General features: G+C 41.3%; 2 protein-coding genes across 5 annotated transcripts; both read right to left on the bottom strand.

The window, feature by feature from the left end:
• Window positions 1-292: 292 nt before the first annotated feature.
• Window positions 293-6,612, bottom strand: mpl (MPL proto-oncogene, thrombopoietin receptor). 3 transcript variants are annotated; one of them, XM_029001286.1, is made up of 13 exons: window positions 6,430-6,612; window positions 5,960-6,080; window positions 5,534-5,706; window positions 5,307-5,449; window positions 5,065-5,203; window positions 4,842-4,956; window positions 4,569-4,729; window positions 4,034-4,176; window positions 3,769-3,928; window positions 1,949-2,024; window positions 1,497-1,584; window positions 825-1,062; window positions 293-734 (listed from the first exon to the last, which is right to left on the bottom strand). In XM_029001286.1, exons 1-13 carry the CDS (start codon window positions 6,527-6,529, stop codon window positions 628-630), a joined length of 1,764 nt encoding a protein of 587 aa, XP_028857119.1. In that variant the 5' UTR covers window positions 6,530-6,612; the 3' UTR covers window positions 293-627. The 3 variants fall into 3 exon arrangements, with proteins under 3 accessions (XP_028857119.1, XP_028857116.1, XP_028857117.1); XM_029001283.1 differs by having other exon boundaries at window positions 293-1,062; XM_029001284.1 differs by having other exon boundaries at window positions 293-1,059.
• A 138-nt stretch (window positions 6,613-6,750) lies between these two features.
• On the bottom strand, window positions 6,751-18,681 carry tie1 (tyrosine kinase with immunoglobulin-like and EGF-like domains 1). 2 transcript variants are annotated; one of them, XM_029001281.1, is made up of 23 exons: window positions 18,152-18,681; window positions 17,351-17,641; window positions 17,151-17,261; window positions 16,559-16,714; window positions 16,326-16,457; window positions 15,757-15,897; window positions 15,491-15,619; window positions 15,256-15,401; window positions 14,309-14,453; window positions 14,068-14,232; window positions 13,572-13,709; window positions 12,986-13,270; window positions 12,465-12,755; window positions 11,288-11,478; window positions 10,939-11,149; window positions 10,735-10,845; window positions 10,304-10,494; window positions 10,015-10,128; window positions 9,606-9,676; window positions 8,242-8,282; window positions 8,043-8,139; window positions 7,869-7,968; window positions 6,751-7,696 (listed from the first exon to the last, which is right to left on the bottom strand). In XM_029001281.1, the coding sequence occupies exons 1-23, from the start codon at window positions 18,192-18,194 to the stop codon at window positions 7,625-7,627; spliced, it is 3,372 nt and encodes a 1,123-aa protein (XP_028857114.1). In that variant the 5' UTR covers window positions 18,195-18,681; the 3' UTR covers window positions 6,751-7,624. The 2 variants fall into 2 exon arrangements, with proteins under 2 accessions (XP_028857114.1, XP_028857115.1); XM_029001282.1 differs by lacking the exon at window positions 12,986-13,270 and having other exon boundaries at window positions 18,152-18,680.
• Window positions 18,682-24,525: the final 5,844 nt, after the last annotated feature.

The raw sequence follows: 24,525 nt of genomic DNA, 5'->3' as shown, positions 1-24,525 counted from the left end.
AGGGCTGTGAGGTAGGATGGTGCTACTCCATGTTTGGCTTTGTAGGCCAGCATCAGTATTTTGAATCTGATGTGTGCAGCTACTGGGAGCCAGTGGAGGGAGCATAGCAGAGGGGTGGTGTGGGAGAATTTGGGAAGGTTGAAGATCAGTCGTGCTGCTGCATTTTGTATGAGTTGTAGAGGTTGGAATACACAGAGGTAGATCATAGAGGAGCATAGTGCAATGGCTGCAAGACTAATACATTTTAAAATGTAATGATGATTACTTCTCAATGTATTGATCTAGACATACCGTAGGCAGAATATACCTTTATTTAAGCAATTTTTATAAGCATTACATTTAACACTTGATCTCTAATGATTAACATCTCTGCACTTATAAAAGCCACATTTCTGTATAAGGGCTTCATTCCTTGTTATTTACAACTCGAACTGTCTCACAACTTGGACAAGATCTCCTTCCACTTGTCCTTCTAATGGGCTTCTCAAACTCACCCTATGGTGCAGACCCTTTTAATTCTGCTTAATTGTCACTGGTGATTGACACCCTCGTTTTGACAGACGCTGGTTGGGATTCTGAGTAAACAGTTTTTTTTATGCTATGGATCTGACAGATTGTTGTTGCCAGTCAGTGCGTCCAGGCTTGTGAAGCAGCCTCCATCAAGGTTGCTGCCCGGCCCAGGGCGTTTTCAGACATCAGGAGATAGGAGTGGTTCAGGATGTCCGTGGATGAGCCTGAGATACGTGAGGACCATGTGCAGGTGCATTTACCTTGGGTCTTCTCCAAGCCCAGGCCAGATAGGTTTCCATAAACATACTCATTACCTTGAAGGCAAGGGAGAACCTCGGCCGAGTTCAGAGTAACGTAGTCACAGTTTGCTTCTAGCTCGGGGAAATGTTCTATACCATCAGACCCAATCAATGGCCATGTTTGCTGGGGAGTCAAATAAGACAAGGACTCCAAAGGTCTTTCTGCATCTGGTGATGGTGATTCTTCATGCACAACCTCCACCACAGAAGCAGAGATGTCATCACTGCAGGGCTTGATGGTGAAAGCTGGCTGCTGTATGGAGAAGATATATAAATAATGGTGTGCATGTAATCTTTGAAGTGACATTTCATTTCATGTATCAGTAAAGGTTCTGTCGTGCATGTTGAACCGCGGTTTCTTCATATTTGGAAACTCTCTTCACTACATTGTTTGCATCAGAACACAACTTGAGAAGCTAGACACCTGCCAAGTGGCTGTTCTGACCGTAAACAATACAGTGAAGAGAGTTTCCCCTTTACCAGTCAACATGAAGGATGGGCGTCCCAAAAATCCTTAATAGAATTTAGAGGCCAAATGATGGTGTGCATAGTTGTGCTGCATTAAAGACACAATGTAGCCAAGTTGGGTAGTTTAAATGTACAATTAAATGTGTCATGTAGCAGGAAAAGTGCTGAACTTTCAGATGCTGTCATTTGTCATTGGATTGCTTGTGGTGAAACATTTACCCAGTGAGATCCGTTCATGTTGGTTAGAAAACTCTCCACCAACTTGTCAAGGTTGGGCACTGGGGGCCACAGATACCTCTTGATTGTGCTGTTGGTAATAAATAAGTTCTTTCATATTTTATGAGTCATAAGCTACTTAAATATACTTACAAAAATGAACAAACCTCACATTTTTGCTGCAATAAGCTAAATTTGTGAATGGAGAAAATGTATTAAAAATACCATTTACTGATATAAAATTCTCTCCTTTAAGTATAGGCTTGGAAAATGATTTGCTGAGCTTCATGTAAATGAATTGTGATACACATCAGCTGAGAAAACAGTTGTGAAAACTACTCTTACTCATTGCGGCTTCTTCAAAGTGTTCTTGTAGGTTTTGATCCATCAAGGTCAGGCCTTGACGTTTGAAACCCCATTTATCTAAATTCAATATTTATAAAATACTTGCTTACCTTAAACATCTTGACATCTTGATCAAAATTGATATGATGAGCAAAACAAGTGGGATGCAGATGAATAAAAACAGTCCTGTACAGGGATGAAAGATTCACTGTAAACATGTAATGACATTATGATTAAAAAATTATGACATTATGAAAAATTATGACATTATGAAAAATTAGCATATTGTGATAAAGTTCATTATTTCCTGTAATGTACTGATAAACCTTAGACTTTCATATATTTTAGATTCATTACACACAACTGAAGGTAGAAAAAGCTTCATATTGTTTTAATATTGATGATTTTGGCATACAGCTCATGAAAACCCAAAGTTCCTATCTCACAAAATTAGCTTGTCATGAAAAGGTTCTCTAAATGAGCTATTAACCTAATCATCTGAATCAACTAATTAACTCAAAACACCTGCAAAAGATTCCTGAGGCTTTTAAAAATTCCCAGCCTGGTTCATTACTCAAAACCGCATCCATGGGTAAGACCGCCGACCTGACTGCTGTCCAGAAGGCCATCATTGACACCCTCAAGCAAGAAAGAAATTTCTGAACGAATAGGCTGTTCCCAGAGTGCTGTATCAAGGCACCTCAGTGGGAAGTCTGTGGGAAGGAAAAAGTGTGGCAGAAAACGCTGCACAATGAGAAGAGGTGACCGGACTGAGGAAGATTGCGGAGAAGGACCGATTCCAGACCTTGGGGGACCTGCGGAAGCAGTGGACTGAGTCTGGAGTAGAAACATAGAGCCACCATGCACAGGCGTGTACAGGAAATGGGCTACAGGTGCTGCATTCCCCAGGTCAAGCCACGTTTGAACCAGAAACAGCGGCAGAAGTGCCTGACCTGGGCTAAAGAGAAATGAAAGCAAATTTTGCATGTCTTTCGGAAATCAAGGTGCCAGAGTCTGGAGGAAGACTGGGCAGAGGGAAATGCCAAAATGCCTGAAGTCCAGTGTCAAGCACCCACAGTCAGTGATGGTCTGGGGTGCCATGTCAGCTGCTGGGGTTGGTCCACTGTGTTTTATCAAGGGCAGGGTCAATGCAGCTATCTATCAAGAGATTTTGGAGCACTTCATGCTTCCATCCGCTGAAAAGCTTTATGGAGATGAAGATTTCATTTTTCAGCACGACCTGGCACCTGCTCACAGTGCCAAAACCACTGGTAAATGGTTTACTGACCATGGTATTACTGTGCTCAATTGGCCTGCCAACTCTCCTGACCTGAACCCCATAGAGAATGTGTGGGATATTGCGAAGAGAAAGTTGAGAGACGCAAGACCCAACACTCTGGATGAGCTTAAGGCCGCTATCGAAGCATCCTGGGCCATAACACCTCAGCAGTGCCACAGGCTGATTGCCTCCATGTCACGCCGCATTGAAGCAGTCATTTCTGCAAAAGGATTCCCGACCAAGTATTGAGTGCATAACTGAACATGATTATTTGAAGGTTGACTTTTTTTGTATTAAAACACTTTGTTTTTTTTAATTGGTTGGATGAAATATGCTAATTTTTTTAGATAGTAATGTTGGGTTTTCATGAGCTGTATGCCAAAATCATCAATATTAAAACTATAAAAGGCTTGAACTACCGTCAGTTGTGTGTAATGAATCTAAAATATATGAAAGTCTAATGTTTATCAGTACATTACAGTAAATAATGAACTTTATCACAATATGCTAATTCTTTGAGAAGGACCTGTATACACACACATAAACACACACACTCACATGTAATGACATTATGATATATATACACACACACACACAATATATATATTTGATCTAGTAGGTAGAATATTATTGTGACTTTTTTGGTCTCACCTCTATTAGATGGCAAATCCACGGCAAGAGTCTTTGACCAGTCACTGCAGTACCCTGTGTACAAAGCCTGGTTGGGTTTTGCTCTGACTTGTATGATGTACTCATTGCCTTCATGAACATCAATATATGTGGTGGTCTTTGAACTATTCAAGGTAAAAATCTGTGCAGGAGTGAAAAGGTGCATGGAGGTTATTTAAAGTACACTATATTCTTCATACAGAGGATAAAATCACTTTGGCTTGGATTTCCCGTTTTAAGACATTACCTTCCACTCATGCCGGCCCAGGAGATGGTAACGGATGTCATATACCAGGTGGTGTGAGAGAACTTGTGATGGTGCATCCCACTGCAGACACAGCTTTCCTCCACTGCTCTCTCCTCGCAGTCTGTTTGGAGGCTCTGTTTTAACTAAACATACAGTATATTTAAAGTAGGGCTGTCAATCAATTAATGCAGAATTAAAAATAGGTTTGGGGAAGAGGATCAGACGGGGAGTGACGGTGACATGACCTGGTCATTTTTTTAAAATAAAACACCCTGTAAATACAAGAGAAATTTTAAACTTTCCATCTAAGGGTTGGTAGGGATAATGTACTGCAGTGCATGGTGATGTGTTATGTACTTTTAAATATCTGGCTGCCTGATTTTCACATATTATTTATTTAGAAATTAGCCACAGCTATTAACAATTAGCTGAAATTGTTTTTTTTTTTAATAAGACACCGATAAATACTGTAAATGTGCATTTTTTGCTAAAACTGAACAGAAGAATATAGCCATTTAATTTCACAGAAACTTACTGCTGCTTTTCATTGTGAAAGAGCTTGTGAAGAAGGTCCTGGGTAGTTTTGTGCCAGTTGTTATTTTGACTCGAAAGGCACTATATTGGTCTCCAGGAAACATGCACCTTTGGGTGCTTTCCTTGTCCTTGGCACATATCTTCCAGTCACTTTTTCCATTGCTGCAAGGAGAAAAGTGCTGGTGATTTTTTTTTTTAGATTTTTAAGAAACTGTTATTAAAACTAATTAAATGACCAATTAAATGAATATCATGAATCATTTAAAACATGTACATGTCTTCCAGTTTATAGTAGACTCTGTAGTGGCTCTGATTCATGGCTTGTTCTTCATTCCATTGGCACTGGACATTGCACAGATCAGATGTGTAGCACATCAGTGAAATGTCACCTATTGAAAGTGTGCAGATGAGTTATATCAACATATATTTGTGCTGTACACAATTTTTTGCACAATTCTGAATGCATAGAATCGTTTGGCAAAAGCTGTTTACTGCACCTGCTTGCTGCGGCACCATGGCTTCAACAGGCTTGGACCAGTCACTCCAGATGCTGCTTGTATGAGGCTTAACTCGGATCTGAACTGTGTACACCTCTCCAGGGACCAGGTGCTTCAATATGACCGACACACTCTCAGTCTGGACAGAATGTCATTGTACATTAGTCATTACACAAAGGGTTTATAAAAATTAGCTGTCACTTGGTTGGCCATTGTGGAATTGGTTCAACCATTTTGATTACCTGTTGGATTTCCTCAGGCTTGCTGGGTGAGGAGTATCGTATCTCGTATTTTAGCTTGTGCTCTGCGGCTTTCCACTTGATGTAAAGTTCCCGGGGCTCTTCAGTGATGTCGACAGAGACATTTTCCACAGGATTTAGCAAGACTTTATGAAGGTGAAAGTATATGTAAAAACACTGTGCACATTGCCAGGCATCTGAAAAGAAAAATCTCTTCCGTTATCACTTACCCTTCTCATCCACATAGAGGGTGCGGCTGTAGGTGGTCGTGTTGGTGGAATTGTCCACCACGGTGATGTAGGTGTCCTCATAGAGATAGACATCAGATATGGGAAAAGAGCAGATGTGGACAACAGTCTGGCTGTTTGATCTCTGCTGAGTCAGTTTACATCCTCTCTTATCGCTGAGGAGGAAGAGTCAGTAAGGTTTTCACACCAGCCGCTCAGTGCAAGGAGGTAAAAACAACACTGTACACAAATGTACTGTCATTAATGAGCTATATATGAGCTACTCATCTATAGGTCATGCAGAAAAATGTCCTATCACATTAATTTCAATGTAATGCTCTGGATTCTTTGCAATAAAGCATTATAATATTATTACAAAAGGAAATAATATTAAAAAAAGATTTAATTCTGTACATATACTGCACTCACTCTTCAGTTTGATAATAGAATTCATAAAACCTTCCAGCATCAGCTTCCCAAAAACACGTGAAGTCTTGCAATGTCCTTGTGAAACATTTTGGGTCATCCTCCTCTGTCAGAAGAGTGAGTTCTTTGCATGCATGATAAATAAAAAAAACAATGCATCTAATATATATTTGTTCCATTCCACTTACTCAGTCTTTTACCTGCCGCAATTAAAACATTTGCAAAAGATTATTTCAGAGACTGAATGCTGCATAGCCTTCATAGTACTGTACTACTACTATTGCAACTACTACAAAGTGTGTGTTGTATATATTTGCATAGTTGTGGGCATGCTGCTGATCCCTCAGAAATACCTTGTAGATGATGGTTTATTTAGACTCAGCAGCATCACATTCTGCTAAGCACATTTTCAGAGAAATGTAGATTTAGGGCAAATTAGAATACACAACTGCAGTGGTCATGATTTCTCTTACCTTTCGTTATGAGCTGAGGGACAGACTCAGAGGGATTTGCACCAGTCCCATGACCCCGAATCCAGATGCAGAGTATGCAGCATGTGAACAGGATCTCCATTTGACTACCCTGTTTTATTGCCCCGTCGATGCACTTCTGATTTCATGCGTGTTTCACTTTGTGTGTGATTATGCCAGGCTGCCGAGGGGGTGGTGGCCCTATCTCACAGACGCTAAAGGAACAGGAAGTTTGAAGTGTGTAGACTGAAGCAAGGACCCACTCAGGGCCTCAAACTCTCACACCACTACCAGCACATTGACATCCACTGACCAGGCAAGTGTTTTTAAATTACACTTTATAATATTTTATTTATTTATTGAAAGTAAAAAAACGGTATTCACATTTTCCCCACATTTTTTCCCACATTTTTTTCACATTATTTACACACTCAAATTGGGTCCCAAAGTTTACACATTTGAGAACAGTCTTTCGAGAAAGTGTGGGCAGGCAGGAAGCTGTCCCCGCATCCCCCTGAATGAGTGGCTCAGAGCCTGTGGCTTGCTGTTAAAGGAAGCCCTTTGACAGATCAGTGAAGTGCAGCAGGGCAGAAGGCAGGCCTAACCCACTCCACCACTGTCCTACCCCACACCCCAGACCCTCAACATACAATGGTCGGAATTTATGTCTGTTTATGTTAACTGTTAATGTGCTCTTTTCAAGCCATCATCCTGCTGGCATAATGCAATTACGGCTTCAATCTTACTGATGAGGCCAGTCATCAACATGATTCATTAAAATAACATTTCTTATATGCCCTAAATATGCCTTAGGTTTTTGGCAGTCACAGTTATGGTAAATATTGGTATTAATACAAAAAAAAATCTACAAACTCTGTAATGTACATTACTCCAACACAATATCAAGTGCTACATTGTTTGATTCCTTGCCTGATAGGCATTAAGGAGTGGCGGTCGCCCCACAGACCCAGAAAGCAGGACATGGCAGGATGAGTTCCTCGGATGAAAGCTCCAATGAAACTAGTGAAGACCCAGTTAGTGTCCTTTCACAGTTCTTGTCCTATAGCCAGGTGGCCCGAGTAGCGCGTCTGTTCTTGCGCCCGGAACGAGTCACAGGGGGGTGACAGTAACGCGGTGTCCAGCGATGTCTACTCCTCCTCAGGCTGTGTATCCTGCATGGGTCTGGGGGGGCTGGTAGTCAGGCTTCTTCCGCTGTGGCGTCTATTCCAGCATAGGTAAAGTTCTCAAATAGGGCCATGTTCACATAGGCCTGATAAAAGAAAACTGGTTATCATATCATATCAAATCAGATCAGCATAACTAATAAAATAATAACTTAATAATAAAATAACGAATGTACTTTTGTTTCCATTTGTGATAACTATTGGTTCACAAGACACATTCATGCCATGGGGCATTGGGTGGGAGTTATGATACCATACCTTCCTCGCCTCTTGCATCCTGTTGAGTTGTACAGAAATTTGAGCGAATGGCGGACGCTCATATGGTCGGTCCCTCCAGCACTGCCGCATCAGCTCATACCTACCCACAGACCCATCTGTCAGCACAATCATCAAAAAGGACATGCACCCCACCCCTCACTCTGCACTGCTTACACTTCATCATCACAGTTCTTGGGTTGCTCCATCCTGTATCCTTGAGGCAGCTTCTCATAGAGCTCTGCACAGGTCATTCCACAATATGGAGTTCCACCTATCAGTTGAAATGATCAATGCTATTATGGTCAACATTTGTTTTTGCATATTATGGGTACAAGAATAATAATTGGAGAGGCTCCAGAGCAGCTTTACCTACCCAAACTGACAATCTCCCACAGAAGCACTCCGAAGGACCACCTACACAAAAATAAATCATCTGAGCCTAGGATTTCACTGAATGCCCAGTTTAAATACTAACTATACATCTGTTGTAACGTAACATGGTACAAATGCATAATCTTCTTTCTGCATTTTGACAGTTCTGTACACTTTTTAAATACAAACCAAACTGGTTTCAATTTATTTTTAGTGTAACATAGCATGCACAATAATAAGGACAGTCCTAATTTCACATATTAACTGGTCAAATAATTAAATGTATAATTTTTGTTTCTAACTGGTGAGATGGGAGTGTGGAGCATTCAAAAGGAGAAAAAACAACATGAACAATGAATACTGAATACCTCAGACTGAAATCCGTGACACTGAAACTGTAGTCCATGTCGGGACTGGGGTACAGTGGCCTTGACAACTCTGTGTTTAATCTAGCACACCCTGTCCTCTTGCATATAAAAATAGAGGTTTTGACATGCTACTTGTGGGTTTGTTGGTTTGTGGCATTAGCTGTCTATTTTTTCTGACTTCCTGGTTCACTTTATCAGTTCCTATGCACCAAATCATAAGGACTTTTTAAACTCCTCAATGTGACTTGTTTACTTTTTCAACCTTATTCCAAAATGGATTAAATGCATTTTTTAACTAAAAATTCTCTACACAACGCCTCATATATTTATTACAAATATAAAAACAGAAAAATCACATGTACATAAGTATTCACAGCCCTTTGTCGATGCAACTTTGGCTGCAATTACAGCCTCAAGTCTTTCTGAATTTGATGCGACAAGCTTGGCACACCTCTCCTTGGCCAGTTTCGCCCATTCCTCTTTCAAACGCCTCTCAATCTCCATCAGGTTGGAGCTTGCGTTGGTGTAGCCATTTTAAGATCTCTCCACAGCTTTTCAATAGATTTCAAGTCTGGGTTCTGGCTGGGCCACTCAAGGACATTCACAGAGTTGTCCTGAAGCCACTCCTTTGATATCTATATTTGGTAGATAGACAGGTGTGTGCCTTTCCAAATCATGTCCAATTAGCTGGAAGGTGCAGAAACATCTCAATGATGAGGAGGGGAAACAGGATGCAATTGAGCACAATTTTGAGCTTCATTGCAAAGGCTATGAATACTTATTATACTTATTTCTCTTTTATTGGCAAAACTGGGTGTTGTGTGTAGCATTCTGAGGGAAAAAAATATTTAATCCATTTTGGAATAAGTCTGTACCATAAGAAAATGTGGAAAAAGTGATGTGAAAAATTTCAGGATGAACTGTATACTTCAGGCTTTTAAATTTTACAGCATCTGTGAAGATCTGTGCTAATTATATATACGTTGATATTACTCACACATCACTCTTTGTGGTGTAAACACTGTAATTCAGTGATTCAATAGCCATCCATCGTACAGGTAATCTCCCCTGTGAATGACACAGTGCCAGGTAATATTCAAATGTGACAAAAGCAGAAAACATTTGTAACATACATTAATAAGAGATCTTGGGCACTATTTTCCAATTGCAATAAGTGCAGTGCTTACTAGGTATGCACTGCACGTTCACAAGGTACTCAGGATTTACAAGAAAGAATGGCTTGATAGTTAAGTTGAAGAAGAGAAATTATCCTTTTTGATGGTAAGTCAAACAAATTTGTCACCCTGAACACGATGACTGACAGCTCTCCCACGTCCCACGTCCTCATTCTATATGTTTTAATTTTTTTACATCCAAATTGTAAGAACATGTAATGAGACTCTTACCATGGTCTTTTTGACATAAACCTCTTCACCTCTAGACAAACCGAAATCTGCAATTTTAGCAACCAGGTTCTCTCCGACAAGCACATTTCTGGCTGCCAAATCTCTGTGGATAAACTAGAGACAAGAGGGGACAAGTGCTACAACTGCAGGAAAAATGGCTGTTCCATTATTTACTTTAAGTGCACAGTTACTGTAATATTTTTAAACCTATATGGAGCTTGTAGAAAAATCCTTTCATGGTGGTCATGTATTCTGACCTACAGCATTGGTTTAATTTTGCCAGTCCTACCTGCTTGTCACTCAAGTAGTGCATGCCATTTGCAACATCGACAGCAAACTGCAGCAGCTGTTGTGAGGTGAGTGTGGAGGCGGTGCCATGCTCCTTGGCAAAGGCGGGATCTGTTTCTAGCACACGGCTTTTTCTCAGGAAGTCCAGCAGGTTTCCATAAGGTGCATACTCGATAGCAATGTAGAGGTAACCTGGCAACAGAAGGAGAACCACAATCTGAGGAAATTTGTTTTCGCTGAGGGCTTCAGATGAGCTTTCTTTCTAAAATCCTTTTAATATTTTTTCAAAAAAAATTTCCAGACTGCTACCCAATGGCAACAGATATCCAGCACAAGCAATATCATTAAATTGCTTTGCGTGCAAATGAGGGCTGGTGATCCTCAACCAGGTTTGTGTCGTTACCAGGCATGCACAGTAGGAGGTGCACTTACCTCTATTCTCACAGGCCCCAATGAGGTTAATTATGTTGGGGTGCTGTCCCAGCTTGCACAAAACCTCTAGCTCCCCTGCAAAGTCTCTGTGGTCATTTTCAGAGGCAAATTCTGCAGAAAACCATGGACATCAAAATCAAATTTCATGCAAACATTCTGGAGAAGTAATTTGTGTGTTTTTGTCAACACATGTCTCTGTCTTACCTTTAAGCATCTTAACAGCTGCACTCATTTTATTGCCATCCTTCTTGATCATGGCTTTTATGACTTGGCCAAAATTTCCTTCGCCAATCACATCTTCAAACTTGATGTCTTCCCACTCAAGAATAGGGTAGGTCAGAGGTTCCTGGGTGGGCTTAGTGCGCCTTGTTAGTGTCAGGGTGCCTGAGTTAAATTGCAGTATGGTCTCTTCCCCCTGTGAGAGGGTGTGCAGGGGCAGACACAGTATTTTGTTTTTATTGGAAAACAATTTACCGAATTCACAGTGTGAATGTGTACATGCATCTGTGCGTGAGGGTGGAAATGTGTGTTTGTTTGGCAGAATGTGGCTCACCGATCCTGACTGGTAGGTGAAGGTGCGTTTGCGGTTCAGGAGGCTTTTGCGGATACAGAAGAGGACCAGAAGTGCCAACAGGATGGTCACACAAGTGACTGTCACAGAACCCACCACGGCCACAAGAAGCTGGTATCCCTCGCCTCCTGGCTTTAGCACCCCTTGAGTGGTTGGGATAAAGCTGGGTGTACCTGAGATGATAATGGTCAGAGGAAAACACTTTTAAATGAAATCAGACTGAAGAAGTTGGAATACTTATATAGAAGTTTCCCTCTATTGTTTAAAAAAAGTGATGTTTTTTTCTCGCACATATCATGGTCACATTGCAGAGAACTGACATTGAGTATTACATAGTCTACAGCATTGTGAAATCCGTGTTGTCATGGAAAACATATAGAAATTATTTGTGATTCCTACCCCTACAGTATTTGCAAAAAAGTTCTCACACGAGCAAAACAAATGTATTTTTTTTAGGCCTATTGATTTTATATTAGCACCTTGCAGTGTCTGTAAGCTGTTTTTCCACAATGCTTTTAATTGAAGACCAACTGATTGAACAGCAGTGCATGCATATTATGCATCAAAATGAATTGTTGAATATATCAATTAAATTGATAAATACATCAATAATTGAATAATACAATGTGTCATAAATGATTTAAAATGGGAAATTTAATTAATTAATTTAATTTAATTAATTATGAAAGTAAAGTGATACACAGCATAGCACACAGTGACACAACAAAATGTGTCCTCTACTTTTATCCATCACCCGTGGTGAGCAGTGGGCAGCTATGACAGGGGAGAAGTGTGTGGGGACGGTGCTTTGCTCAGTGGCACCTCAGTGGATCGGGATTCAAACTGACAACTTTCTGAGTACGGGGGGCGCTTTCTTACCCACTAGGCCACCACTGCCCCAGGTCACCACTGCACATGACACTATGGGAAGTAATTCATGATGCACTGAATGTGCCCAAAAGAAATAAATTGTGACATTTTTCAAAATGATTCATTTAATTAATTAATTAAAATAATTTCCTTTTTAAAATAATAAATGACAAATTTTATTATTTAATTATTGATGCATGTATCTGTTTAATTTTGGCACTCAAAGAGCTCCATAATAGAGACATATTTTACTAGTCAGAATTTCAACTATCAGAATCTGTGATCTTACCGTCCCCCTGAGTCCTTGCATGTACAAATTTGCTCCATTCCCCAGGCACCTTGGAAAATGCCCTCACCCGGAACTGATACAGGGTGCTGCTGTTGAGGGCAATGATGTCTTTAGTGGTCTTGTTGCCATCGTCCGTGTCCACCCAGAGGTGCAGGCTACTCTGTCCAACAGGCTGGTACTCAATGATGTACTTGACAATCCCCCCATTGGGGTCTTCAGGGGGCTGCCAGTGAACCCATACTGCACTGGTGGATATGGGATCAGCCTGCACATTTCTTGGGGGAGAGGGTCCTGACAAATGACAAGAAGAGCCCATTTGTGTCTCCCTCCAGTCTATATGAATAATGTTTTGGTTGTCATGGGATCAATTTCTCTATTTTCTTTCCATTTAATTTAAAATCTTCACAAACTCCCTGGCATCTGTTCACAACCTTGCTAACCTTGCAGCACTGTTCTGTTGGAGCGGCAATGCTACAGAGTAAGAAGTGGCTCTGTGGTGGCCTACAAGATGGGAATGTTACCCTGGCTGTTGATGCGAATGGGGTAGGGTTCTGAGGCCGGGCCACGGCTGCCACAGTTGACCAAACGGACGACCACACGGTATTCCCGGTGGTACTCCAGATTGTAGAGCTTGGTGGAGAGCACATTGAGCAATGTGGTCTCCTGCCACAGTGCCTCTCCTGAGGGTCCGTAGAGCTGTACTAAAAAACCACTGGCTGGGCCAGGGCTTCCTGGCAGATGCCACCTGACAGTGGCGTTGCGGCCCTCCAGTGAGCTGAAATCAATCTCCGGCCTGGCTGTGGGCTCTGCCGATACAGAACACGCAGTCAGAGGCTATGCTCCATCTCACTGAGGCACAATGTCAAACATCTGGAGCCTTGGCTCTTTCTCCGGTCGCTAACAAGGCGCAATATTAACCTCATTAGCTGGTTTCACACTAGTGGGGCAACTCTGTGGCTTCAGATCTGTGGTGTGATGCAAAAAATGTACACCAAACCTGTGCAAAAAGAATCCTCTCCTCTCCTGCACTCACTGCACTGCTATCATGTCTTCAGTTTGAAAGCACATCTTCAGAAGCATTGAGCTACTGTGCTGCTAGACTCTCACCTGGGCAGTCAGTCTCAACAATGGACCCTGGTCCCATTTCTCCTTCACCCCCTTCCCCAGGCCGGGTGAGCTGGACTTGCACAAGGTATCTTGTGTACGGCTTCAGGTTCATTAGAGTGATGGGCTCTTTGCTGTACACTAAGATAAAAACAGGACAAATGTCTCAGGGCTCCTCAGATCTGGCCATTCAATCAAAATCCAGACCTAGTTTTCAACGCTCCCATGCATGCCCTCCTCAATAATCACACAGTGGTAAATAAAACACCACTGAATGAAGTTTTGACCAAATTTGATAAGGGACAATTTGTGGTTGCTTGATGGCTGTGTCATAGCATTTTCCAAAACTGCATCTTGTAACTTGAGCAACCTGCAACATCAAAAATCTGGTCCTTAAATAACCACATCAATGCCTGTTTCCTGTGTCCCTTGAACCTACAAAATTGAGATTCATGTTGACTGTCATTTACATCAAAATCTTGTGTCAATCATGGCTCACCAATAATGGAGGACCAGGATCCACCTGACTCTGTCTCCAGTGGCTTGTACAGGATTTTGATCGAGACAATTGGGTCATCGCCTCTGTAACTGTCGAAGGGCATCACCACAAGTTGCTTGCTGCTTTTTTCCAGAAGTTTGGGAGGGGTTGTGGGACAAGGAGGAACTGGCGAGACAAAAAATGGAAATTAATGGAAAAAAAACGTATTGGAATTATTGGAAAAGTGACAAAAAATACCCACCTTTCACTGTTAGACTGAACTTGCGTGAATCTTGGCCACCATTTGTAGAGACTCTACATTCCCATAAGCCACCATGCTCAGCTTTTAACTGTGGGATCTCAAATTCAGCAGTGCTTTTATTTGAATCCATAGTAGTCCGGTGAGGCTGTAAAATACATTTTGTGAGAAAAGTGACTGTGATTGTCAAGGACATAAATTTCCACAGTGTTCACATGGTGGAGAACCTCTCTTTGGCGCTAAACACCAGTGAACAAAACAAGAGATTTCATTGATGGATTTTTACGACTGTAAGTCGCTCTGGATAATAGCATTTATCAAATACTGTAAATGTAACACCAGCTCGCTAGCCAAGAAAACATCTTTACTTCTTGCGAAGGCTGAGGAAAGCCCATCTCCCACCTCCCATCCTCACCACCTTCTACAGAAGGACTATTGAGAGCATTCTGAACAGCTGCATCACTGTCTGGTTTGGAAACTTCCCTGAATCAGACTGCAAGACCCTACAGTGAGGACAGCTGAGAAGATCATCAGAGTCTCTAGTCCCTTCGTAACAGATATTTACAAAATACTGTGATATGGAAAGCCACCAGTATTGTAAAGGACTTTCACACCCCTCACATGCTTTCTTCACCTTCTGGGAAAAGGTACCGAAGCATTCGGGCCCTCACTGCCGGACCATGCAACAGCTTCTTTCCACAGGCCATCAGACAACTGAACACTCAGTGACTTTCCCCTTTGGACTGACAAACCTCTTTTACATTTAGAAAATAATAATTATAATTACTGTTCCATTTTGCATAGCAGTATTTGCACACTTTATGTCACTATGTAACTTTGTATAAATGTTACATGTAGCACCATGTTCTGGAGAAACATTGTTTGATTTCACTACTGTCTAACATGTATGTAGCTGAAATGACAACGGAGCTCACTCGACAAAATCTCACCTTGATCTCAGTACTGTCCAGTTTGCGCAGGACAATGCTTGTGTGGCCGGGCAGAGGGTTGCCTGTGGCTGAACATGTGATCTTTGGGCTGGAGTTCAGGTTCCACTCCAGGCTGCTCTCCATGTCAAGGATCTGAGGAGCGTGATCTGGCAGAGAATGTTTGATTTTACCCACTGGATCGAATTGAAATGCTTTAAGCAAAAACAAAAGAGTGTGCCAATATTGTTCCTCTTACTTGATTTCTCACAGTGCTGGCCACTCCAGCCTGTGGGGCAGTTACAGCCACTGAACCGGTCACACGCACCTCCGTTCTTGCACTTGCAGCTCAGTCTGCAGTCAGCCCCATACATATTATGGGGACAGGCTATAATATACGATAAAATTACATTAAGCAAATGCCATTTATATGGGGTTTATATAGTTCAAAATGTTATTGGTGTACAGTAACCAATAACTAATTCAAAACTGTTTTACAAAAAAAAAAACAAAGAATAAGCTCACCTTCGTGGCAGAATTCTCCACGCCATCCACTGGCACAGGAGCACCCAAATGGATCAGCAAGGCAGAATCTCAGGCCTTTACAGTCCAATGAGTTTTCACACGATTCCTGACAATTGTGTCCAAACATACCCTTCCGACAGGCTGTAAAGGAGCATAATATTATAATTTAATTATAACACTATAATTTCATCATGTGTGCAGAGAGAAGACAGAAGTACAAAAATCTGAACACAGAAAACACAGAATGTACAGAATGTTGATCTGAAGCCAGCACCATACACAGGCCACCTTTAATATTCATTAATTACATTTTAATAATGCAGTGACAAGGACTGCATGTCTGATCCTGCCAATAGGTTCTGGGGATGTTTAATGCTTAAATATTGCTCTATATTTAATCAGTACAGGATTCTGAATTCAAGATGTGATTCAATATATATGACCACACACTCCAATAATTATGCTTATATAATTAAAACACAATGTTTTCTTGCATGTTATGCATATTTGTGTAGCATTTTAGTAGATTTAGTAATATTAAATGTAGTAGTAGTAGTAGTTCCACCCACCGCTCTCACAACGCATTCCCATAAAGCCTGGTGGACAAATGCAGTCTCCATCCTTGTCATGACATATGCCCCCATTCTGGCAGAGAGGGCAGTCCTGCTCACATTTCTGTCCCCATTTGTTTTCTGGGCAAGCTAACAATCACATAAACAAAGCTGCTGCGTTACCTTATGCTCCAGCAGAACTGTTTGGAAAGTGCCACTGCCCTAGCAGATGCTCTGCAAAGGTTTTATACCTCGAACAATTACTCTCATGCTGGCACTGAAGAGGGGACTTTCACCAACATAGTTGGCACCATATATTCCACTGTTGGCCTCAGTCACGTTGGTCAAAGTCAGGACTGCTGTGCCATTGATGAGGTCTCCAAAGTGGGTCATGTAATAATAATTGCCTAAAACATAAAAGCGTTAAGCTCAATTTATGACCATTAATTAAAACTTTTGGACATTACAGTTTTTAGTACCATTTCAGTACTTTTATATGACATGCTCATTCACTCACTCGCTTTCCATAACCCCTTTGCCTCAGGGTGGCATGCTGACCCACAGCAGGGAGCACAAACTTACACACACACAGCATTCGCTCACACTCTCTGGACAAATCAGAGTCACCTAGTGTACATGTCTTTGGATGGCGCAAGGAAACCGGAGAATCCAGAGGAAACTCTGCACACACAAGGTCCTAGCAGCTATTCAAACTCACAACACTATAGGTGTGAGGCCATGGCACTAACCACCACGTCACTGACATTCTATCTGTACTAAATTATTAATTTATTTATTGGTCACTTTTACATTTGAACTTCCACAGAAAAGAGAAAACATTACCATTGTATGTCCATGTGACATCTCTTCGCTGAGGGCGACGGACATGCATGACCATGTTCACTGTGTCTCCTTTACTGGCGGTCACAGACAGCTGGGCCGGGAAGAAATGCCCTAAAAAGCAAGGAGGACTTTTTGAAAAACTCAAATGCTGCGAATATTTGGTCAGGTATTTGGTCTGCAACACCACCTGTCTGTAGTACCTTTGCTATAGTTATTAATCAAAGTCACTTTGAAAGGGCTGGAGCCATGGGTGGTGTGACAATAGAAGATGCCTCTGTGCTCCATTTGGGAGAAGCCTGAAGCCACCACTTGTTTGGGTCTGGGTCTGTCGATGTTGAAAACCGGTGGCTTTTGAACTTTGATGATGCTGTTGTCCTTCTTGATGTCCAGGGGATGTTCATTATTGTGGTCGCCAGAGACACACGAGAGCCTGAAGTTCGGGGCGTTGGAGTTCTCCACACTAGAGATCATGGTGAGATCCATAACTGCCCCTGAGAAAGGAAATGTGACAACTTGTGGCAAATGTTTTTTTTAATACATTACCTTCATAACATTATATCCTGTATTCAGTGATGAATCATGGATTTGTATAAATAATAAAGTAAGTGTAAGCATTCTTCATTCTATTGTTTTTACATCTCCAAGCCCCCCCAACTCTCCCTAAGAACAATGGCAGGAAGTAGAGATGCGCACAGGCAAACATTCCATTTCAACCACATCTGGCAACCCTGCACGGTTCTGCAGTACTGGCAACCCAGTAGAGTTGAAAACGCAGGCTGAGCTTTGATTTTATATGACTCGTTAATGACAGATTTATATTAGCCTTTTAGTTCAGAATTATTTTAAAGTGTCAAAAATTAAAAAAAAGTTTTTAATTAGCTCCTGCAAGCAAAGCATATTTTTTTGTCTATTGATGTTACAATTATTATTTATTCTTAAATGAAAATCAATACAATCAGTACAAGTGACGAATAAAGAAAAGGGAATTAAAACGAGTTTACCTGACGCGCAGATGAAACAGAATAAAAACGGGACGTGGCGCATGGTGTCTGTGTATGATCGGGGTCCCGGGTTTTACACCGACGCCGCCATCCTCCAGACCTGCTCCGGTCTGCGCGAATGCTGGGCTCTCCGGGCGGGTCGGCTCGGGGCGGGACAGGGGCAGGAAAGGCGTCAGGAGGGGAGAACGGGAGAAAAGCAGCGGACAAAACCAAAATGTCGCAGATTAAAACAGCCTCAAATCGCTGCGTAGGACGGGGCCTGCCAACGCATGGGGCCCAAATAAAACCTTCCACAAAAATTCGTTCTACTTTCTCTCAGGTGCTGCTGTTGGTTTCTTTAGACGAAAAATCTGGGCCTTAAAGAACAAACCACAATTATTGCTAATGCCCTGATCATAAATAAATAAGCAAGACGATTTTTATTATTTCTAATCGCATGTGGTCACAGTGTAAGAGATCCAATGATCTGACGCTAAATAAAACCATTATTTTCTTTAAACGAACCTCAATACAGCACAAATGTAGGATTTTCCTAGAAATGTCCTTTACCGTCCTGTAATGAACAGCATATGATCTACGTCTCCCATAATAAACTCCATGAATAGAAGAGCACATTATATTCACACTCACAAGGAACCTGGAATGCAACTTTAGTTTGAGCAACGTTTTCTACCTCCATGGTGGTTGTGTCCATCAGAGAACCGAGCCCATGTTATCAAACCCACTGATAATAATGTGGGAGGACAAACCATAACTTTAACTTATTCGAATATTTCGAGGTGGTCTCAAATATGCATTTAAATTAACCCAATTTACATTTCTTGTGCAGCAGGTCAGACTCTGCAAAAATCACCCAGAGTTGTGAACCGTGGATGGAATATGTTGAGACTATCTGTGGGTTGTTCTAGTTTTATGCCATTAGTGCTGATCTCCTGATAATTTTACAATAACACCCGAGAAAGAGACCTTACAAAGGGCCATTTGAAACTGGACATTAAAACAAGTATTCTCATGTTTCCTTATCACTACAGACGACTGAAGCCGATTCCGCTTGACATTGTTACGGGCTTCCTGTTTTCACTTTGTCACAGGTCAAGATGAAAAACAACAAAAGTCACATTTCAGCAAACTGTACCTAATGACTCAAGACTTACACTCTCAAATGTCTATTAACTGATTACTGACTGATTAATTTATAGAATATAAAATTGGTAATATGTAAATGCTGGTTAAGAAGATATGTAACACTTTTCTCTCTCTTTTTTTAAAAAAAGTTTCCTTTACAAGTAACCTCCCTCCTATTTCCTTTGCACATGATGAAAATGCAAATATCTCTTTATGGATAATGTAATGTACAGTTGTGAGATTTTTTTTAATGAAAAAGCCTTTATCTGGATCTACTTTTCTGATTACATTCACATAGGCTGTTCCACATGTTCAGCTGAATGAGGTTTAATCAGGGTTCAAGTTACAACAAGAGAGAATATTTAGATCAGAACTTCTTGAGAAATCCTGCCAAGGGTTCCTGCTTAAAGCCTTAAAAGATGTATGTACGGCTTTACATGGTCACGCAGAATAATGGACGTTCTTCCATCACCACCGTGATTTCGTTTTTTTACACCACTGCTATTGCATTGCCCTGTGGTGAGCGCTATTTTCCCCCAAGTGCAATAGAATGGACTGCTTTTCGCTGAGGCACTGTCTGTCATCCTGAGTCTCAGTTGTGTCTCACATCTGAACACAGTGAGTGGACACTCTACATTTGATAATTTATGACAATGGACACTAATCAACTATAGTGAACAAAAGTGTGAGAAATACATCAATCTCTTTCATTTAACATTCAAAGCTGTTAATTGGTCATTGCAAATAAATAACCTGTTTCGGTTGCTGCCGTACGATTTTTCCCTCTGCTTTAAGTTGTATTATTTCCACAACAAAGAGGCACATCAGGTTTGGGCACCTTTATGCACCAACATATGTAAAATAACCAATGTATAAAATAAAGAGGAGTGTAGTCTACATTGTGGCCATAATGCCACTTGATCCAGTACCTGGAATTGCATCAGATTCCCCAGCTCCAGAAATATTTGTGTCCACAAGTCATGCCCCATGCAAAATATGCAGCTTGGGGAAAGCAGTGAATGCTGTGTCAACGGAGACACCTGGTCTAATGTTGGGAGACGGCATGTGGACATTGGGTTTTGTGGGGTGGAGACCTGGCCAGAGTTCAAATCCTTCTTAAACTTGATCCATTGTTCCAAGCCTTTGTCCTCCCACTGTAATAATGAGCGTGTGTTATGAAAGCGACGGCTGCTGAATATCTTTCTCTGATATAGCTAAATAACAAAACCCAACCAACTTAGTCCTGACAGGCTTTTGGTCAAAAAAAAAATCTGTATCTGTGACATGCAGTTGCTTGAAAGAAGCAAGAACTTTGACTTGGACAAGACTTTGCATATGTGTTTTCTCTTTTATTATTCTGTGGGAATATTTGAAGACTTGGTGGCAGAATACGGGTTCTTAAAACACCCTGAACTGTTTTGGCACTTCTTCTTGGGGATGTGGGGGCTGGTCGTGAAACTTGTGAGAAAGTTTGTATTAAATTCCCACTTCCACCCATTGTCAAAGGACCTGGCAGGCTTCCACACGCACTGACCCGCTCCTTGTGAGGACGGCCTGAGAGTGCAAGCGGCCGAAGTTTCCATCTGGGGCCGGAGGAAACCCTCCCGTGGGCCACTGGGCACTCTGGGTGCTACAATAGTCTTCAGGTAGGCTGCAGGAAATCCCCCCTGCAAGAAAGGGTCTGAAACCCAGAGGAATATAGGGAGTCCTGTAAGGTGAAAACAGGCATCAGTCATCTCCTCCCACACCGAGGTCGGTTTATGTGTTCTGGCTGCAGGGGAACATTGAAAGCTAGTCACTGAAAGCTCAGACGCATCATCCTCTTCAGAAGCTGGTGGAACAATCCGCTCAGTGCTCTGGCGTAATAAAAGTTATCCGACCTTGATCCACAAAATAATAAACACAGAGACTGTGTTTTGACTTGGTCAGCCGGAGCCAGAGTGACAGAAGTTGATGGATCTCTGGCAGCAAATTGTAGGCTTGGGTGAGGGGCAGGCGCTGTTATGAGGAGGATACAGAACCAGGGTGGAGGAAAAGGGAGAACAAAGTAAAAAGTTGGCCAGGACTTCTGTAAGCGAAAGAGGCTTCCGTGAATCGTCTTCTCCTGTTCTGAACAATGACCCCAGGTCATCAAAAAGGCTATTCCTGTCCGAAGGGAAGGCTACCAAAAGTGTGTAGGCATGCATAAAGCATTAAAAAATGATTTTGTCCATGGAACATCCAAAAGGAATTATTATTTTATGAATAACTGACTATGCCTGACTATGATGACTATTATAACAGCATACATTACATGGAAATCTATTTAGAATTCAGAAAGGGTCAGCCAATCTCTGTCATTTTCTGTCTGCAACAAACTTTCTCCAATTTTTAGCAATGTGTATCTTTGTTTAGCATGACCTAGTCAAATACGGTTTGACTATCAATAATCAGCTGAACAAAGCATTTTTAGTCACTTAACCAGATGGCTATTTGTAGAGTCACTTTAGATAAATTTAGCAGCCATGCTGTCTAATCTAATAGCAGGTGTTATAAATTGTGACAGACTGAGAGAACTATTGATGCCAATGTGATCTAGCTTTTATGGTGATAAAGTGTTAGGGACCATGGCGCTCTAGTGCGTCATCCAGCCATGATGTACACTCTGCCCATGAAAAAAACTCCCAGAAAACAATTCTGTTCAAGAGAGTACTAATAGAGTTTCAATATGTTCTTACACAAATGTACATCAACTCACGTGTAATCATGTGTTAACTTTATAATGATCAGACAGCAAATAGCTTTTCAATCAAATTGTTTTGCTATAACAATTAAATTGTACGAATTTGAATCAACATTTCACATTCCGTTTAAATTGCATAGATCCATGCAGATTACAAATTAAAAATCATGAATTGATTAATCCCTGTTTCAAATTAACATAATCATTCAGCCATTATAACCATTTCTAATCCATTTCTACAGCTGGACAGACTTTTTCAAAGTTTTCACATTTTTGGCATCTGCAACAACAAGGGAGCCCATTTTATGTTCCAGATCTTTAAAGGAAATGAATCATAAAGGGAACTGGGTCAGAAACCTGTTTGTCATCTGCTGGCGATACACTGAATGTAATCAGTGAATATAGTCTTAAAAGATTTTTCTGATTCTAAGACATTAGAATCATTTGCTTTTAAGATGTGGCTGTGATAACAGCATGGTAATCTAGAATGCAATTAATAATTCCACGATTCCATTCCAAATGTGTTTTTGTTCACATTTGCATATTTGGTACATATTTTTAAGGAAATGTCTAAATCAGACTTTCCCCTCTGACAGATTTAGCCTTTTTTAGTTGCCTTATCACTGTCCCATCAAGTTTCCACATAAAACCCATGTCACCCGTGGCAGGTGGGAAATCCTCCATCCTGGTTTAGTTGTGATAATCTGTTCATGTTTCCACTGTCCAGTGCACCATTGTCCATGTACATTAATCTGGACACTAAGCACAGCACACTCAAAGCAGACTTGGTGACCTAATGATTCTCAGACTGGGAGTACAAATCTCCAATATTATTTGCAATTTCCCCCCATCAAATTATGTAAATGAAGTGCACATAGCACACAACATCCTACCATATTATGCACCTCGCTTATTCCACATGCTTCTTTGCAGGTTTGGAAGATGACATACGTTTTTTATTGTTGGCAAAGAAAACATTTACATAATATATTATTTATGACGTGGAATATTTTAACTGAACTGAACTCACACAGTTCTCGAGTCCACTGAAGTACTACTGAAGTTGCTGTAAAGCAGTGGCAACAGTGTTCTGACCTAATCACAGCACAAATAGATGTGTTTTACTACTATACAACATAACTGTTTGAAAAATTAATGTTTAAAATATTTTTAAAAAATCAAGAATGATCTGACAATGACAATGATCTACCTTAAAATCAACCTTGTTCCTTTCAGGCTGCAACAGAATGCAAATTTTTACAAATTATCGATGTGTATTATTTATTAGCATGATCTAGTCAAATACAGTTAGGCTTTCAATAATCAGCTTTTTAATCACTTCACTGGGTGGCTATTTGTAGAGTCACAGACCAGCCATGTTCGGGATGTTTTTGTGTTAGTCAGGAGAGCCTCGTTGTTGCATTGAGGAGAGAATCCAAGTAAAAAAGATGAAGGAATAAGTGGTGCAAAGACAAAAAAAATTTGAAGAGCCGGAAAGTGAAGATGGATAAAGAAAGCGAGACAAATGTACAGTCAGCTCTGTTGTCACTGGAGACTCACAGGCAGGAAGCTGTGCTGCTGAAGCTGATATGCAACCAGGAAATGGCCTGAGCAGGAGTCAAAATGTGGGCAGGCAGAAACAGGAAAGGCCCACTGGTCTCCTGTCTGCAGTGTGTTTGCTCAGCCTGCGGCTCCGCTCCCAGAAACCCTCCTGGAACACAGCTGGAATGGTGGCGGCCTGCCACCGGCACAGCGTGTTGGGAGTCGGAGTCAGGAATCAGGGATGCGGTCAGTACAGGTGCTGCGGGTAGGTGACACTGAATCCCAAGGATCCTCGGCAGGATGTGTAGCAGTGTGTTACATGACATATTTACATCTGTTCCTTGGACAGATGCTTGGACTTGATTGTCGGAAATAAATATGTCCCAATACACAGGTTAATGGCGGAAACAGTTGCAGAAACTGTAACTACACTTCCTGCATCCATTTTATTGAAACTGGTTATCCAGTTCAAGGTCACTGGGCAACTAATGTCACAAGGCAAGAACAACCCCTGTAAACATTTATTACATACATTTGAGCTGATCCCAGTTCTATCAAACCAAAGAAACCAAAGAATTGATGTACATAAAGTACAGGCCAAAAGTTTGGACACACCTTCTCATTCAATGTATTTTCTTTATTTTCATGAGGCATCAAAACTATGAATGAAAACATGTTATGCACATAGGTTATGTACTTAACAAAAAAGGTGAAATAACTGAAAACATGTTTTATATTCTAATTTCTTCAAAATTGCCGCCCTTTGCTCTGATTGCTGCTTTACACACTCTTGGCATTCTCTCGATGAGATTCAAGAGGTCGTCACCTGAGATGGTTTTCCAACAGTCTTGAAGGAGTTCCCAGAGGTGTTTAGCACTTGTTGGCCCCTTTGCCTTCACTCTGCGGTCCAGCTCACCCCAAACCATCTTGATTGAGTTCAGGTCCGGTGACTGTGGAGGTCAGGTCTCCACTTTTTTTTAAGTAC

The sequence above is a fragment of the Denticeps clupeoides genome, chromosome 13 (genome assembly GCF_900700375.1).
Source record: "Denticeps clupeoides chromosome 13, fDenClu1.1, whole genome shotgun sequence".
NCBI classification, from domain to species: Eukaryota; Metazoa; Chordata; class Actinopteri; order Clupeiformes; family Denticipitidae; genus Denticeps; species Denticeps clupeoides.
The sequence above is the reverse complement of the archived record's forward strand: the minus strand, read 5'-3'. Positions and strand labels throughout refer to the sequence as shown.

Coding starts and splice junctions, on each gene's coding strand:
- mpl (XM_029001283.1), bottom strand. CDS start 6,529: ATGGAGATCCTGTTCACATGCTGCATACTCTGCATCTGGATTCGGGGT. Junction 5,707..5,959: donor TTCTATTATCAAACTGAAGA/GTGAGTGCAGTA, acceptor CTTCCTCCTCAG/CGATAAGAGAGGATGTAAAC. Junction 1,063..1,496: donor ACATGAACGGATCTCACTGG/GTAAATGTTTCA, acceptor TTCTCCATACAG/CAGCCAGCTTTCACCATCAA.
- tie1 (XM_029001281.1), bottom strand. CDS start 18,194: ATGCGCCACGTCCCGTTTTTATTCTGTTTCATCTGCGCGTCAG. Junction 10,129..10,303: donor ACTACTTGAGTGACAAGCAG/GTAGGACTGGCA, acceptor TCTTGTCTCTAG/TTTATCCACAGAGATTTGGC. Junction 8,140..8,241: donor GTGGGAGATTGTCAGTTTGG/GTAGGTAAAGCT, acceptor TTCAACTGATAG/GTGGAACTCCATATTGTGGA.